General features: G+C 43.0%; 2 protein-coding genes across 2 annotated transcripts; both read left to right on the top strand.

Annotated features, from left to right (window-relative positions):
• The first annotated feature begins 343 nt into the window (after nt 1-343).
• Nucleotides 344-5,973, top strand: LOC127806335 (binding partner of ACD11 1). Its single transcript, XM_052343560.1, has 8 exons — nt 344-569; nt 709-812; nt 925-1,000; nt 2,775-2,846; nt 2,926-2,988; nt 3,443-3,783; nt 5,262-5,385; nt 5,707-5,973. The coding sequence occupies exons 1-8, from the start codon at nt 564-566 to the stop codon at nt 5,725-5,727; spliced, it is 807 nt and encodes a 268-aa protein (XP_052199520.1). The 5' UTR covers nt 344-563; the 3' UTR covers nt 5,728-5,973.
• Nucleotides 5,974-8,188: 2,215 nt separating this feature from the next.
• On the top strand, nt 8,189-12,100 carry LOC127806334 (protein QUIRKY). The gene has a single exon (XM_052343559.1). The coding sequence runs from the start codon at nt 8,865-8,867 to the stop codon at nt 12,012-12,014; it is 3,150 nt and encodes a 1,049-aa protein (XP_052199519.1). The 5' UTR covers nt 8,189-8,864; the 3' UTR covers nt 12,015-12,100.
• The last annotated feature ends 1,070 nt before the right edge of the window (nt 12,101-13,170 follow it).

Here is a 13,170-nt window from a genome sequence, read left to right on the forward strand (position 1 = left end):
TAAAATAATCCCTAACTGTTAAGTTTTTTTCTCTTAACTAGAACTCAAACATGGAATCTAAATAGCCAAAGAATAACACTTCTATAATTTTTTCTTTTAGCACTTGACTTGGGGCATATGTAATATATCTTTATATTATAGGTATAATGTAAGTGCGATTAGAGCCATGATTGTGCTCCTTGGGGCAGGGACACGCGTGAATCCAAACACGAAACACCAAAGCCATTCTGCTCCACGGAAGGGTAGAACGGACCATTCACTTACAACCTTAAAAAATAAGAAAGAATGGCAAAACCGAAGTTCTACGAACATCCCCGGGGGTATCCGTGGAAGGACGGAGACAACACACACACACACAGACACTCTCTCTCCTCGTCTTCCACTCGGTGGCTCCAAGTTGTCTCCTTCCCTGTCTCTCTCTGCCCTTCTTTTAGTACTCGTCATCGTCGTCGCCTTCCTCCTCCTCCTGGAGGTCCTCCCTCTGTAGGCTACCAAGTTTCATACGCATGTGTAAATACACGTTAATAGCAGAGTTCTAACGGGGCGATCATCTGGTTTTCAGAATGCAGGTTAGTTTCATCCGAATCAATTTCGAAAGACGGGGGATGATTTCTTGAGTTTTTGGCTCTGAGATCTACGCCGCCTTGTTACTATTCTCTTCTGTTCAAGAACTCGTTTCCATTATTTGTTTCTCCTTTTCTCTTTCAGACCAGAACCGTGCAAGTAGGAAACGTTTCAGATCTAGCCAGTGAAAGAGAGATCCATGAATTTTTCTCTTTTTCTGGTGAAATAGAACACATTGAGATCTTCCGGTTCGCTCTACTTCATTTTCCATCCACGCGCACGATACGCGTGTTATTACTATCTTGATTTGTTTAGGCTCTGTTGGACTGAATCTAGAGTCATGTCAATTTTGGATTGCAGTGGTGCAGGGCAATCAAAGACTGCATTCGTCACGTTTAAGGATCCGAAAGCCCTCGAAATTGCCTTGCTACTATCGGTACCTCCTCAGTTTCCCTTTCTTTTTTGTTCTTTTCCTAGTTTGTGTTCACTTCTCAATTTCCCACAGTACATTTTAAACAGGCGTCTTTCTTTTCTTTTCTTTTCTTTTTCCAATAGATAAAATTATATTTTTGGTTTATTTTTCCTTTTGGGATTTTTAGTTTTCTGCATAGAATCCATCCTTTGTTTTCGATATGTTTGTTTATTTTCTTTTGATTGTACTGCTTGAACAGCAGCATGATAAGTGTGGTCCTGTGGGGCGACAATAGCTCGAGCTTTCGACTTGCTCTTACAAACTACGATGAAATAGAAGGCCGGATGCTTGAGGCTTGAGGAAAATTTCTTTTTGTTGTTTCTGTCCAAGAACTAAACCGTGTGATGCACGTTATTAGGTAGTACATCTCATAAACCGTGTCACATGAGCACATGGCGTGGATAGAAAGAATCATAGTAACATGCTCTAGTTTGAGACCCAAGGAAATACAGCAGGACTTCAATTTCAGAATGAAGACATGAATGAATGTCTAGAAAACCAAAACTTTCCGAGGCCGTTCTACAGTAAGGATATCCTTTTCACCATAAATTACCAGAATAAGCAGAATAAACTGAAGATATTCATACACATCAATCAAATCAGAGAATGTTGTATCAAACTCTTGCTGTTTAGTGCTGCTACCTGAATGAAACATGTATTCGGCTATAAATTATATATGGTTTTTCATTGTTTATGGAGACTCCCATGGGTCACAGCATGGAACTACTGCGTACAGCTGCTGACGTGGCCCAAGAAGAGCATGTGAATTGGTTTAAAATCTGATTCAGATACACATAGAATTCTTTCCTTGAGCTTCTTTCTATTCTTTTTTAATTCATGTTAAAAAAGAAAATTCTGTTTTCTGCAGCAAGCAATTTGTGGTTAAAATCTGTTGTTAACTTGCATTTGATGGTTTGATTAGAATTTGCACTTATTTGATAAAAACTCACAAGTGGATCCATCCTTTCTCTTACAATTAATTTTCTCTTGTAAAATTCCTCTTTTCATGTTTTATCTCTAAGAATTATTTAAGTCATCAGGCTTGCCAAGAGGAATGCAGCTATCACCCAGGCACCGTGGATAACTCCACCGCCCCCCCCCCCCTCCCCCCCTCTCTTCCCCCAGGGATGGGGCCAGTGTGGTCTAGTGATATTTGTAGATGACATTTATCAGTTCTACTGCAGCCTACTCTGTTAAAATTTTCTATTTAAGTTGGAAGTACAGTAGAAATGGATTCCTAATCTAATCAGGTTCCTGATTGCCTTTCAGATGGCCACAAAGATGATGATGCACTTGCTTTTATTGGCCAATGAAACGCCATTCTATTAAATGAACTTCTGAGCTAACTCTTGATGGGACAGAATCTGTTGAAAGCGTAGGCTGTGTTTAATTTTCACAATTAAAATGTTTCAGTGGACTCTGTTGAAATGTGTTCTCAACTTCCAGAACCTTTTTCACTTTGCTTTTATCAATTCACAGGGGAAGAATTCTATGTGGGCAAAACTTAGGACATCAATCTAACAGAAGAATATGCTATAGATGTAGATTACTTTACACTTGCCAGTGGTGGTGTTTTTTATTCTAACAATTCTTTAGACTGCATGATATTGGTTTTTTCGTGATGATATTTCTGAGAAGTACTAGTTTTGGACAACTCGAAGTTTTTTATATTTTGTACTTGACACAAAGCTTCTAGTTATCTAGAGTGCTATATTTATATTTTCTATGCATTCTGCAGGGAGCAACTATTGTGGACCAAATTGTTACTATAACTGCGGCAGATAACTATGTTCCAAAAGCTGACATTGAGGTAACTTCATTTCATACCTCTTCAATTTCCTCTGCAGTCCTTCAATATAAAATTGATAATTTATACTGCAATTATACAGGAAGCAAATATGGAGGACCATGACTCGGGCTTGGCTTCTGAAAATGTATCAACAAGTACAGAGGTAGACATGTCAACACTGATTCCATGGGTTAATAAAAACACATTGATAAAATCCATCCTCAAGGATATCCACATTACAAGTTTGTTGGGTTTATTTCATTGAGTGTCCAGCCATCTTACCACTTATCATGGGAGGGCTCCTAGATGCAACTTCTTGGTTTTGACCTTGAGAAATACCCTGTTTGAGGCTACATTGTTGAATAAAAAAGAATAACATCAAACTTTACCTTGTCATAGACTGTAGTGATATCCTGTGTTCCCTTCTATATGGAACCTGTATGGCAGATTGCCACTATCCTGTGAGTACACTGCTTCATGTCAGGGCAGGACACACGATATTATCTTCTCCACGAGCATTCTTGATACGATATCCATGTAGTCAAGCATGGATTTGTCTGTATTGGCACCTTATAGGTTAATCTTACAGGCTTATGGTGATCTGCATGTGCTAGCAGGTAAAATCTGGTTCTCCTCGTAATGGAAGAATATATGTTAGTAAAGCCCAAGATGTTGTTTCCAGTGTGCTAGCCAAAGGTTCAGCAATCAGACAAGATGCCATGAACAAGGCTAGAGCATTTGATGAGAAGCACCAGTTGAGAGCCAATGCATCTGCCAAAGTCATTTCTTTTGACAGGAGAGTCGGGCTTACAGAGAAATTAACAGTTGGGATTTCAGTTGTTAACGAGAAAATGAAGTCTGTGGATCAAAAGCTTCAGGTGTCTGATAAAACAGCGGCAGCACTGATGGCAGCAGAGAGAAAAATTAATGACACGGGATCAGCTGTCAAATCAAGCAGGTATGTGAATCATCTCTATAACTGTCTTTGGTTTTCTTATTTGCTACCTTCCTTGTGCTGTTTAGTGCGTATTCCATGCTTACCAGTTCCTCGGGCAACTGCTCATGTATTAATCATTCTTGGGGTTGACTTCATTTATCATCTTTCTTGATTCAGCTTTGCAAGGGCCATAACCTCTAGTTAGACTATAACATAACATGTCATGCCCCTTCTTTTCTTTTTCACTTCTCTGTAAAGATAGTGCTAGTCTTGAAACATTCCTGTCAGTAATATGTAGAAAGTTTCTAAAGCTTGCCATTACTGTGGCATACAAAAAAATAGAATATGTGTACCCAACAAGCATGAATAAGGAGGGAATGAATGCACAAAACAGTATGTACCTGCTGGAATCTGAATTCTAGTACCATGTGAAAATACCACGAGTACCAAAAGTTCAACTGTCAGTAACTTAGCCCAATAAAATATAGCAAGAGGTCTTGGGTATTAAAACTTTGGGTATGCATGCCCAAGTGTCCAAGACCTTCTGGGATTAAGATTCTGATACCAAGTGAAAATACCACTTGTCTCAACTCAGAAGTTTTTAAGCTATGGGAAGGGAGTTTAACAATGCATCAAGCTTTAAGACAAACTTTATCCAAGTTAATTTCAATTCCTCTCATTCCCCAACATTATCCTCAATTTGGATGGTTTTAGTTTTTCTAACCAGGGCACTTATTGGTTATTGCTACCCATATGCATGTCCAATCATTGCAACCAATTTACTTCCTTTTATCTTCAATTTGTGCATCTCAATCATCTCATAAATTTGTTCATTTCTAACCTTATACCCCCTAATTTTATCATGCATCCATTTTATCTTCATCATCTCAGCCAGTCGTTTTACTCACATGTTCTGTCTTACTTGTCTGCACTTTGTACCATAAAGCATGGCCAGCCTTGTAGGTATCCTATACAATTTCCGTCTAAATCTTTTTATTTGTGTCAAATCGCGCAAAACAGATGAAATATTCCTTCACTTTAGTCCGTTTGCCATCATGCTACAACTCACATCAAAATCAATCTTTTCATCCCTTTCTGAAGTGGATCCTTGGCACCGAACTTGCTCGCTGTTTGGTACTTCTTTCCATCCTTGCCTGAATTGGATCCTATGCTCCAAACTTTGTCAGTCTTTTTGTTTGGTACTTCTTGACTTTTTTATTTTTTTGGCTAGATAACAGAAGTAGTTCTTGCCTTGACTACCCTTTTTTTATTCTTAATTTGATGTCTCTTTATTTTGCACGTCAGTCCTATTTTTATATTAAAGCCTTCTAATTTTTAATTTTTAAGTTTCTACTCGACTTTCTAACTTGGCACTTCCCCCTCCTTTCTTACAATCTAGGTCTGTCTTATTGATTTTAGTACTTGTATTTCCAAGAAGCCTGACACAGTAATAAATTTTCTCGTCCTATCCATAAATTAACTACTTTTGGGCTGGTCAGGTATGTGAGTGCAGGAACAGCTTGGCTGAATGGTGCTTTCAGCAAAGTGGCAAAGGCTGGGCAAGTTGCTGGTACAAAAACTAGAGAGAAATGGAATTTGGCCGTATCAAATTTGACTGCAAAGGTAACTTTTGTACTTTATTTTTTTTTATTTTTTTACCCTGTTGTTTCTAATTTTTAGAAGTAAATTTTATGGTGAGTAACGACTAACCAATGATTTTTCCCACTAACCTCTACCTTTCCCTCCCTCTAAAACGGAAAAGAGAAGGACAAGAGATAAGCAACAAATTTAAAAAAAAAAAGAAATGAACAAAGACTAATGCCTGAAGGGCTCTGCCAAAAAAAAAATAAAAAAAAATAAAAATAAAAATAATAATAATAATAATAATAATAATAATAATAATAATAAAACTTGGTTGCTAACCAGAGTTTGCCATGGATGCAGGATCCTGCAATTGCTGTATAAACGAAGAAATAGTTTTGCAAGATAAAGGAGTCCTTTTTGTCATCTTGCATGGGTGATATATTCATTCATGTGTGACTTCAAATTGAATTGAAGTGTGAAAATTGTAATTTTGGAGTTGTAGACTTGGTGTGAAGTGGACAAACAGTGGAATACCCACCCATGTGTGGTTCAGCCGCCTTGTGCAGCAGCAGGTCTTTGATGGTTAGCTGCGATTCAATTTATTAGTTGATTTTATTATGGTGTGAATGCTATTGCTGGGGGGTAATATTGGATTGGATGGTTTATGTAAGTTGGGTGTATAACATCAACATTGCCTTCAGACTGTAGGAGGGAAATGGGTGCCTATTTCTACCTTCATTATTCAAATCATGCGGCAACTGCCAATCATCTGGTCAAATTTGGCATTAAAAATGATTATGAAACTCAAGCTTTCCACCTGCTTAAAGCAAGCGTGCTTCCCATGTAGAAAGGTTTGCTTAGGGGTGTTCGCGTTGCGGTTTGGCCGATCTGAATTATTTTCAGCACGCTAAACCGTTAGTGCGGTTTTTTAACCAAATCAGACCGCGGTTTGGTTTGGGTTCGGTCAAATCGCGATTTAAAATATTATTTAAAATCACTAAAAAATATATTTAAAAATGGTAAATAAAGACACAAATATTGGTAAATAAAGATAATTAAATGTAAATAAATAAGAGCAAAAAATAAAGATAAAATAGTGTAAAAAAATAAATAGGATGGGCTGTTAATTATTAGATTTTTATAATAATAATTTTTTTTATTATTTTTTTGAGCGGTTCGGTTTAAAATCGAATTGCAAACTGTCCAAACCGCAAACCGTGCGGTTTGGACAGAATCCAAACCGTTTTTGACCGCTAAAGAAAAAAATCGATCGAATCGATTTGGTTTGGTTCGGTTTGGCCGATTTTTACGATACACCGAATTTTTTGAATACCCCTAGGTTTTTGCTCATGGCTGTGACATGGTCAAAGATAATGAAGAGGTAAAGGGTGAGGGCTAATACAAGTCTTAAGCCCCTGTAATGAACATATTTAGTGGTGCAATAGTGAAGGACAAACGTCGAGGTCTGAGCTTTAGGCTTAGCTATTCACTTTGTCAAAATTCAATCCCCAATTCTAAGATATCTCAACGGTACTGATCTCCCCTATTTTTAAAAATGCCAATCGTACGGCATCGTTTTAAGCTAGTAGAACCCTTAAAAGAAAAAGGAAAAGAATCTTTTAAGTACGTAGTCTGCAAAGCTTGCTAGATCGATTAGTTTAAACCATCAATCATAAATAAAGCACATCAACTACTTATTTGGAGTTCCTTCCAATCCGTAGAACTGCCAGACCATCCTGGACTACTACCACGTACCCGCGCGCAACTGTTCATATATGCTTTATATAATTCAGTAGCCCCACCTCCACCACCCCACCCTTGATTGGTTGCACACCCCTAACTTGCAGGGATATGTGATGCAACATAAACATGTGCGTGTGTTCCTGTTGGACTTGCCTGCTTCTTATTTCTTACCAATTATTATAATTAAAGTATAAGACATTAATCACAATTGAATGTCTAAATAATAATATGTTCAGTTTATCAAGGATATACTACTGCATCATCAGTTATTTGCAAAAAAAAAAAAAAAAAGTTCTTTTCCTTGATCATGATATCCTTCTGTTCATTGATTTCTCTGTCTAGTGATATTGATGATGCAAAATCACGTACGTACGTACTCTCAAGACTTGACTACTTATTAATTAATCACACTAGAAGAGCATATATATATAGTCACTACTGCTAATTTGTTATGTTAGATTCATCTCATGTTGGACCTGTAAAGCCAACTGTTCATGTGCAATTTAAGTACAGTAACAATACATGTGGAGTGGAGGGGTACTGGCTTACATATAAACCATGAATTATGAGTTTAGCAGCAGCAGCAGCTAGCTAGCGGAGTTCGATCAATAATGCTGCTCGGGCCCTCTGGCTCATCCAACAACTGTTCAATTATTTTTAGACATATGACACTGGGCCTGTAACCACAGTTCCAGTTGCCTGTAGCAGCATCGAAACGCGTGTAAATTATAAGACGATGATGACGACGTTGAAGATAATTGAAAGCATTGATATGGGTACCATCACTTTGTCAAAATCGGGTATCGTTTAAAAGAAAAAAGTATGCTTTGGATGTCGAAAACACGGATAATTGACACAAAAGTATGGCCATCTTTGTCAAAAGTTGGCCATTTTCACTCACTGGCTCACTGGCCTCCCACAAATCATGCAATTGATATTCATCGATATATATATATATATATATGCCTTGTAAAGCGCCCCCCCCCAATTCTGTCTGTCTGTCTGTCTAAACATATGTATTCGTTAGAGAAACGAAAGTATATTCAGCATGCTTTGGGGTTATGAACTTTTTGAAAGTAATGTCCATATGATCATGGACATTAATATTTCAAAGGCCAGTTGGGTTCAAGGAAACTAAGCCACCGTCCATGAGCATGCACCGATGATCAGAGAGGGGTAGCAAGTCAACAATGGGACCCTTAATTTGCACTGATAATTAAAAAGCTGATCAAAGGAATCCGTCCAGCCAGCCAGCCAGCAATCAGAGCCTACCCAATCTCGAGGTATATAATAACAAAATTAAAGAAAAAGTGACAAGAATCTTCAGTAGCCGTGTTGATAAAAAGTATTATCTTCACAGGCAAAGCAACCAAAAGCAGCAAAAAGCAAAGCTAAGGGCGGTTTAACCATAAATAAGCCATATGATATGGCAGGGCATGGTCTAAAGGCTCCCATTCCAATTCTTGCTCTTCAAGTTACGCACCTTTTCCCTCTCCCCCCCACTTTTTCTTCCCCCTTCACTGGCTAAGGTACCCTGCTGGAACACCCACCATTACTTACGTATTATGTACTACACACACTCACGCACGCACACACATAGTTTCTGCATCTCCTTCTTCTACAAGACTAGGAATTGGTAGAAGCCCTAAATCCCACGTACCCAATCAAACAGTGTGAGATATATATGTGTGTGTGCGCGCGCGCGCGCATGCGTATAGGTCATCACAAATTCACAGAAGAGAAAAATATATACAACAGTAGTGTTGTTTGAAGGCATGGCGTCAAGTACCAGAAAGCTGATCGTGGAGGTCATCGACGCTCGCGAACTGCTTCCAAAAGACGGCCACGGGACGTCCAGTCCCTACGTGATTGTGGACTACTACGGGCAGAGGAAGCGGACCAAGACGGTAGCTCGCGACCTCAACCCCACTTGGAACGAGTTGCTCGACTTCAATGTCGGCAAGCCTTCCGATGTCTTCGGCGACGTGCTCGAGCTGGACGTGTACCACGACAAGAGCCTCGGCCCCACCACCCGCACCAATTTTCTGGGCCGAGTTAGGCTCAGTTCCGGTCAGTTCGTTACAAAAGGCGAGGAGGCCTTGATTTATTATCCCCTCGAGAAGAAGCACTTGTTCAGTTGGGTCCAGGGCAAGATTGGCCTCAAGATTTACTTTGTCGATGAGCCGGTTGCTCCTCCTCCTCCTCCGCCGCCGGCTGCTGAGGACGTCAAGCCGCCGGATGAAATACCTCCCACTGAACCCCAGCCAGCTGATCAGGAAGCAAAGACTGCAGAAACCGCAGCTGATACTAATGCAGGAAACTCTGATCCATCAGCAGAAGCTGCTCCCGCTCCACCCGCGGAGAAGCCATCCGACGGCGGAGATAAACCCAGTGAAGATCAACCACAAGCTCCACCATCCGCGCCGGAAAGTGCTGCTGCTGAAAAAGATAACACAGCCCCGGGATCAGATGCACCACCACCACCTGAAGAAGGAGATGGTGTTCCTATGGAGCCACCGCCGCCGCCGCCTCCAATTTTGCCTGAAGCAAAGGCGTTCACGGCCACGAGATCCGTTTCTGAAATCAACATGACCGGGTTGAAGGGTCCGAGGCCCATTTCTCGGGCTGCCTCAGTCAGCAGCTTCACGTCGGATCTATCCGACACAGTTCCGATCGAGCGATCGGCGTTTGACCTAGTCAACAAGATGCACTACCTGTTCGTCCGAGTCGTGAAAGCCCGATCGCTCCCCACAAAAGGAAACCCCATAGTGAAGATTGCAGTGTCGGGGTGTGTAGTCGGATCCTCTCCGGCCCGCAAAATGCAGTTCTTCGAGTGGGACCAGACATTCGCTTTCGGCCGAGATTCCCCTGATTTTTCCACCATCTTAGAGGTCTCCGTGTGGGACCCACCAAGGTCCAGCGCGGCAACCCCTGCATCCGACGTGGCCGGACACAACTTCCTGGGTGGCATATGCTTTGATGTGTCAGAGATCCCACTGCGAGACCCACCGGACAGCCCTTTGGCCCCACAGTGGTACAGATTGGAAGGAGGCGGGGCCCATTCTGGCGATCTGATGCTCGCCACCTGGGTGGGCACCCAAGCGGACGAATCATTTCCCGACGCGTGGAAGACAGACACAGCTGGCAACCCCAATTCCCGGTCTAAAGTCTATCAGTCCCCTAAACTCTGGTACTTGAGACTGACGGTGCTCGAAGCCCAAGACATCCTGCCGTTAATTCCCTCCAGACAATCCTCCTCCCTCACCCTCCACTTCCAAATCAAAGCCCAGCTCGGCTTTCAAATGCTGAAAACCCGACCCGCCGTTAACCGTAACGGATCTCCGTCCTGGAACGAGGACCTGGTCTTCGTGGCCGCCGAGCCATTCGCCGACCAGCAGCTAATAATCTTCCTAGAAAGCAAGCAACCCAAAGAATCCGTTCGGTTTGGGATTGCCACCATACCGCTCACATCCATAGAGCGCCGTGTTGATGATCGACAGATTGCTGCTAGATGGTTCAGTTTGGACGACCCGAACGCGGAGAAGAGGATCTACAAGGGCAGGCTCCAACTACGCGTATGTTTCGACGGCGGATATCACGTGATGGACGAGGCAGCCCACGTGTGCAGCGACTACCGCCCGACGGCAAGACAGCTTTGGAAGCCCTCCGTCGGGACAGTAGAGCTTGGGATCGTCGGTTGCCGGAACTTACTCCCTATGAAGACAATCAACGGGAAAGGGTCCACCGACGCCTATGCTGTGGCCAAGTACGGTAACAAATGGGTCCGCACCCGAACCATCTCGGATAGCTTGGACCCGAAGTGGAACGAGCAGTACACGTGGCGGGTATACGATCCATCAACCGTGTTGACTGTCGGCGTCTTCGACAGCTGGGAGGCATTCGACGTGGACGCTGCGCCGAAAGAGTCCGTTCGTGCAGATTTTAGGCTCGGGAAGGTACGGATACGGGTGTCTACGCTGCAGATGGGTACGGTGTATAAAAATACGTATCCACTGATGATGCTCACACCCGCCGGGCTGAAGAAAATGGGAGAGATAGAGTTGGCAGTACGCTTCGTTCGATCGACCGGGACGCTTGATTTCCTCCACGTGTACTCGCAGCCGCTGCTGCCCGTGATGCACCATATCCGCCCACTCGGCCTGGCTCAACTGGAGATGCTGAGGAGTGCCGCCGTGAAGATTGTGGCTGCTCATTTGACCCGGTCCGAGCCGCCGCTTCGTCGGGAGGTGGTGAGCTACATCCTGGACGCGGACTCGCATGGGTTCAGCATGCGGAAGGTGCGGGCCAACTGGATACGGATCGTCAGAGTAGTGGCCGGGGTAGATGACGTGGTGAAATGGGTGAACGACACGCGTGCTTGGAGGAAACCCAGCGCCACGGTGCTGGTGCACGCCTTGGTGGTGATGCTGGTGTGGTACCCGGACCTGATCATCCCTGCCCTGGCATTCTACCTGTTCGTGGTGGGAGCATGGAATTATCGGTTTCGGGGGAGAGAGCCGCCGGCCCAGTTCGATCCGAAATTGTCGATGGCGGAGGCCATTGATAGGGACGAGCTGGAGGAGGAGTTCGACGGGATGCCAAGCGGGAGCGGGAACGAAGTTGTGAGGGCGAGGTACGACAAGCTGAGGAACATCGGGGCGCGCCTGCAGACGGTGCTGGGGGACATTGCGACGCAGGGGGAGAGGATGCAGGCGCTGGTGACCTGGAGGGACCCGAGGGCAACCGCCATATTTGTGGGTCTGTGCTTGCTGGTGGCGCTGCTATCGTATGTGGTGCCGTCGAAGATGGTGGCCATGGCGTTTGGGTTTTACTATCTGCGCCATCCCATCTTTAGAGACGGAATGCCGTCGCCGGCCTTGAACTTCTTCCGGCGGCTTCCTTCTCTGTCCGATCGAATTATGTAGCTGCTTGCTAGCTTCCAGCATGGATTACTAAGTAATATTAATATTAATATATTGTATTTAGTAGAGGTAATTTTGTTGGCTAATCACGTACTTACCTTATCTCCAACCCACTCCAAAATCCTACCTCAAATTTGGAGTTGTGAATAATATTACCCCAAATTAGGTAAAATCCTCTCCAACCCACCCTCAAATTCTACTTTAAATTTGGGATTGTCAACAGTATTACCTCAAATTTAGGATTGTACTATTCATTGACCCCAAATTTAGAATAATATGTTTATTTTTATTTTGCCCTCCTCATTTTAATTATAATGAAATTTAATTTCTGTTACGAGTATTTTTCGCGTTATTCTTTATGAGTTGGGCTCAACTTAATGGACCGACTCAATTGCACGAGGCCCAGTAAACCTCGAGCTGAATTCATTGAAGCAAGTTTGCACATTGTTGGAGCCCGAGCTTATAGGTGTCAAAAGGGCCGGCCCGGCCCGGCCCGGTCCGGCCCGAGTCGGCCCACGGGCTTTTTAAACGGGCCGGGCCGGCCCTTTTACTAAAAGGGCCGGGCCGGGCCCGAGCCCTTTTATCATTGATAGGGCCCGGCCCGGCCCACGGCCCCCCTACAAAGGGGCTGGGCCGGGCCGGGCCGAGCCAGCCCGTGGGCTAGAGGGCCGGGCCGGGCCCTTAGCCCACGGGCCTAACGGGCCGGGCCCGGTGGGCCCGGCCCTTTTTTTTCTTTTTTTCTAAATAATTTTTTTAAAAATAATACACATAATATATACATATATAAAAATTAATTTGTTTCTTTTTAAAATATTTTCTATCTTAATTCTTAAGTTTTAAATATTATTTCATTAATTTATATTCCTTATAATTTTTTTTGTGAATTGATATGAAAAATAATGTACATATCAAAAGGAGAATGTTTATTTATAATTTAAATATATAAAAAATTTAACTTAAAAATTTTAAATAAATTAATTGATGGTTATTATTTATATATATTGCGAAATTAAATTTTTTAATATCCAATATCAATAATTACTAAATAATAACAAAATTAAAAAAAAAATGAGTAAGGGCCTTACTGGCCCATAAGGGCCTCATGGGCCCGGCCCATAAGGGCCCAACGGGCCACGGGCCGGGCCGGGCCGTGGGCCCA

This window comes from Diospyros lotus, chromosome 7 (assembly GCF_014633365.1).
Source record: "Diospyros lotus cultivar Yz01 chromosome 7, ASM1463336v1, whole genome shotgun sequence".
In the NCBI taxonomy this organism is placed as follows: Eukaryota; Viridiplantae; Streptophyta; class Magnoliopsida; order Ericales; family Ebenaceae; genus Diospyros; species Diospyros lotus.

Bases quoted from the DNA above. Each gene is read 5' to 3' on its own strand.
- LOC127806335 (XM_052343560.1), top strand. The intron at 1,001-2,774 runs GTACCTCCTCAG...TGCATTCTGCAG, and splicing joins AAATTGCCTTGCTACTATCG to GGAGCAACTATTGTGGACCA. The intron at 3,784-5,261 runs GTATGTGAATCA...TGGGCTGGTCAG, and splicing joins TCAGCTGTCAAATCAAGCAG to GTATGTGAGTGCAGGAACAG.
- LOC127806334 (XM_052343559.1), top strand. From the start codon at position 8,865: ATGGCGTCAAGTACCAGAAAGCTGATCGTGGAGGTCATCGACGCTCGC.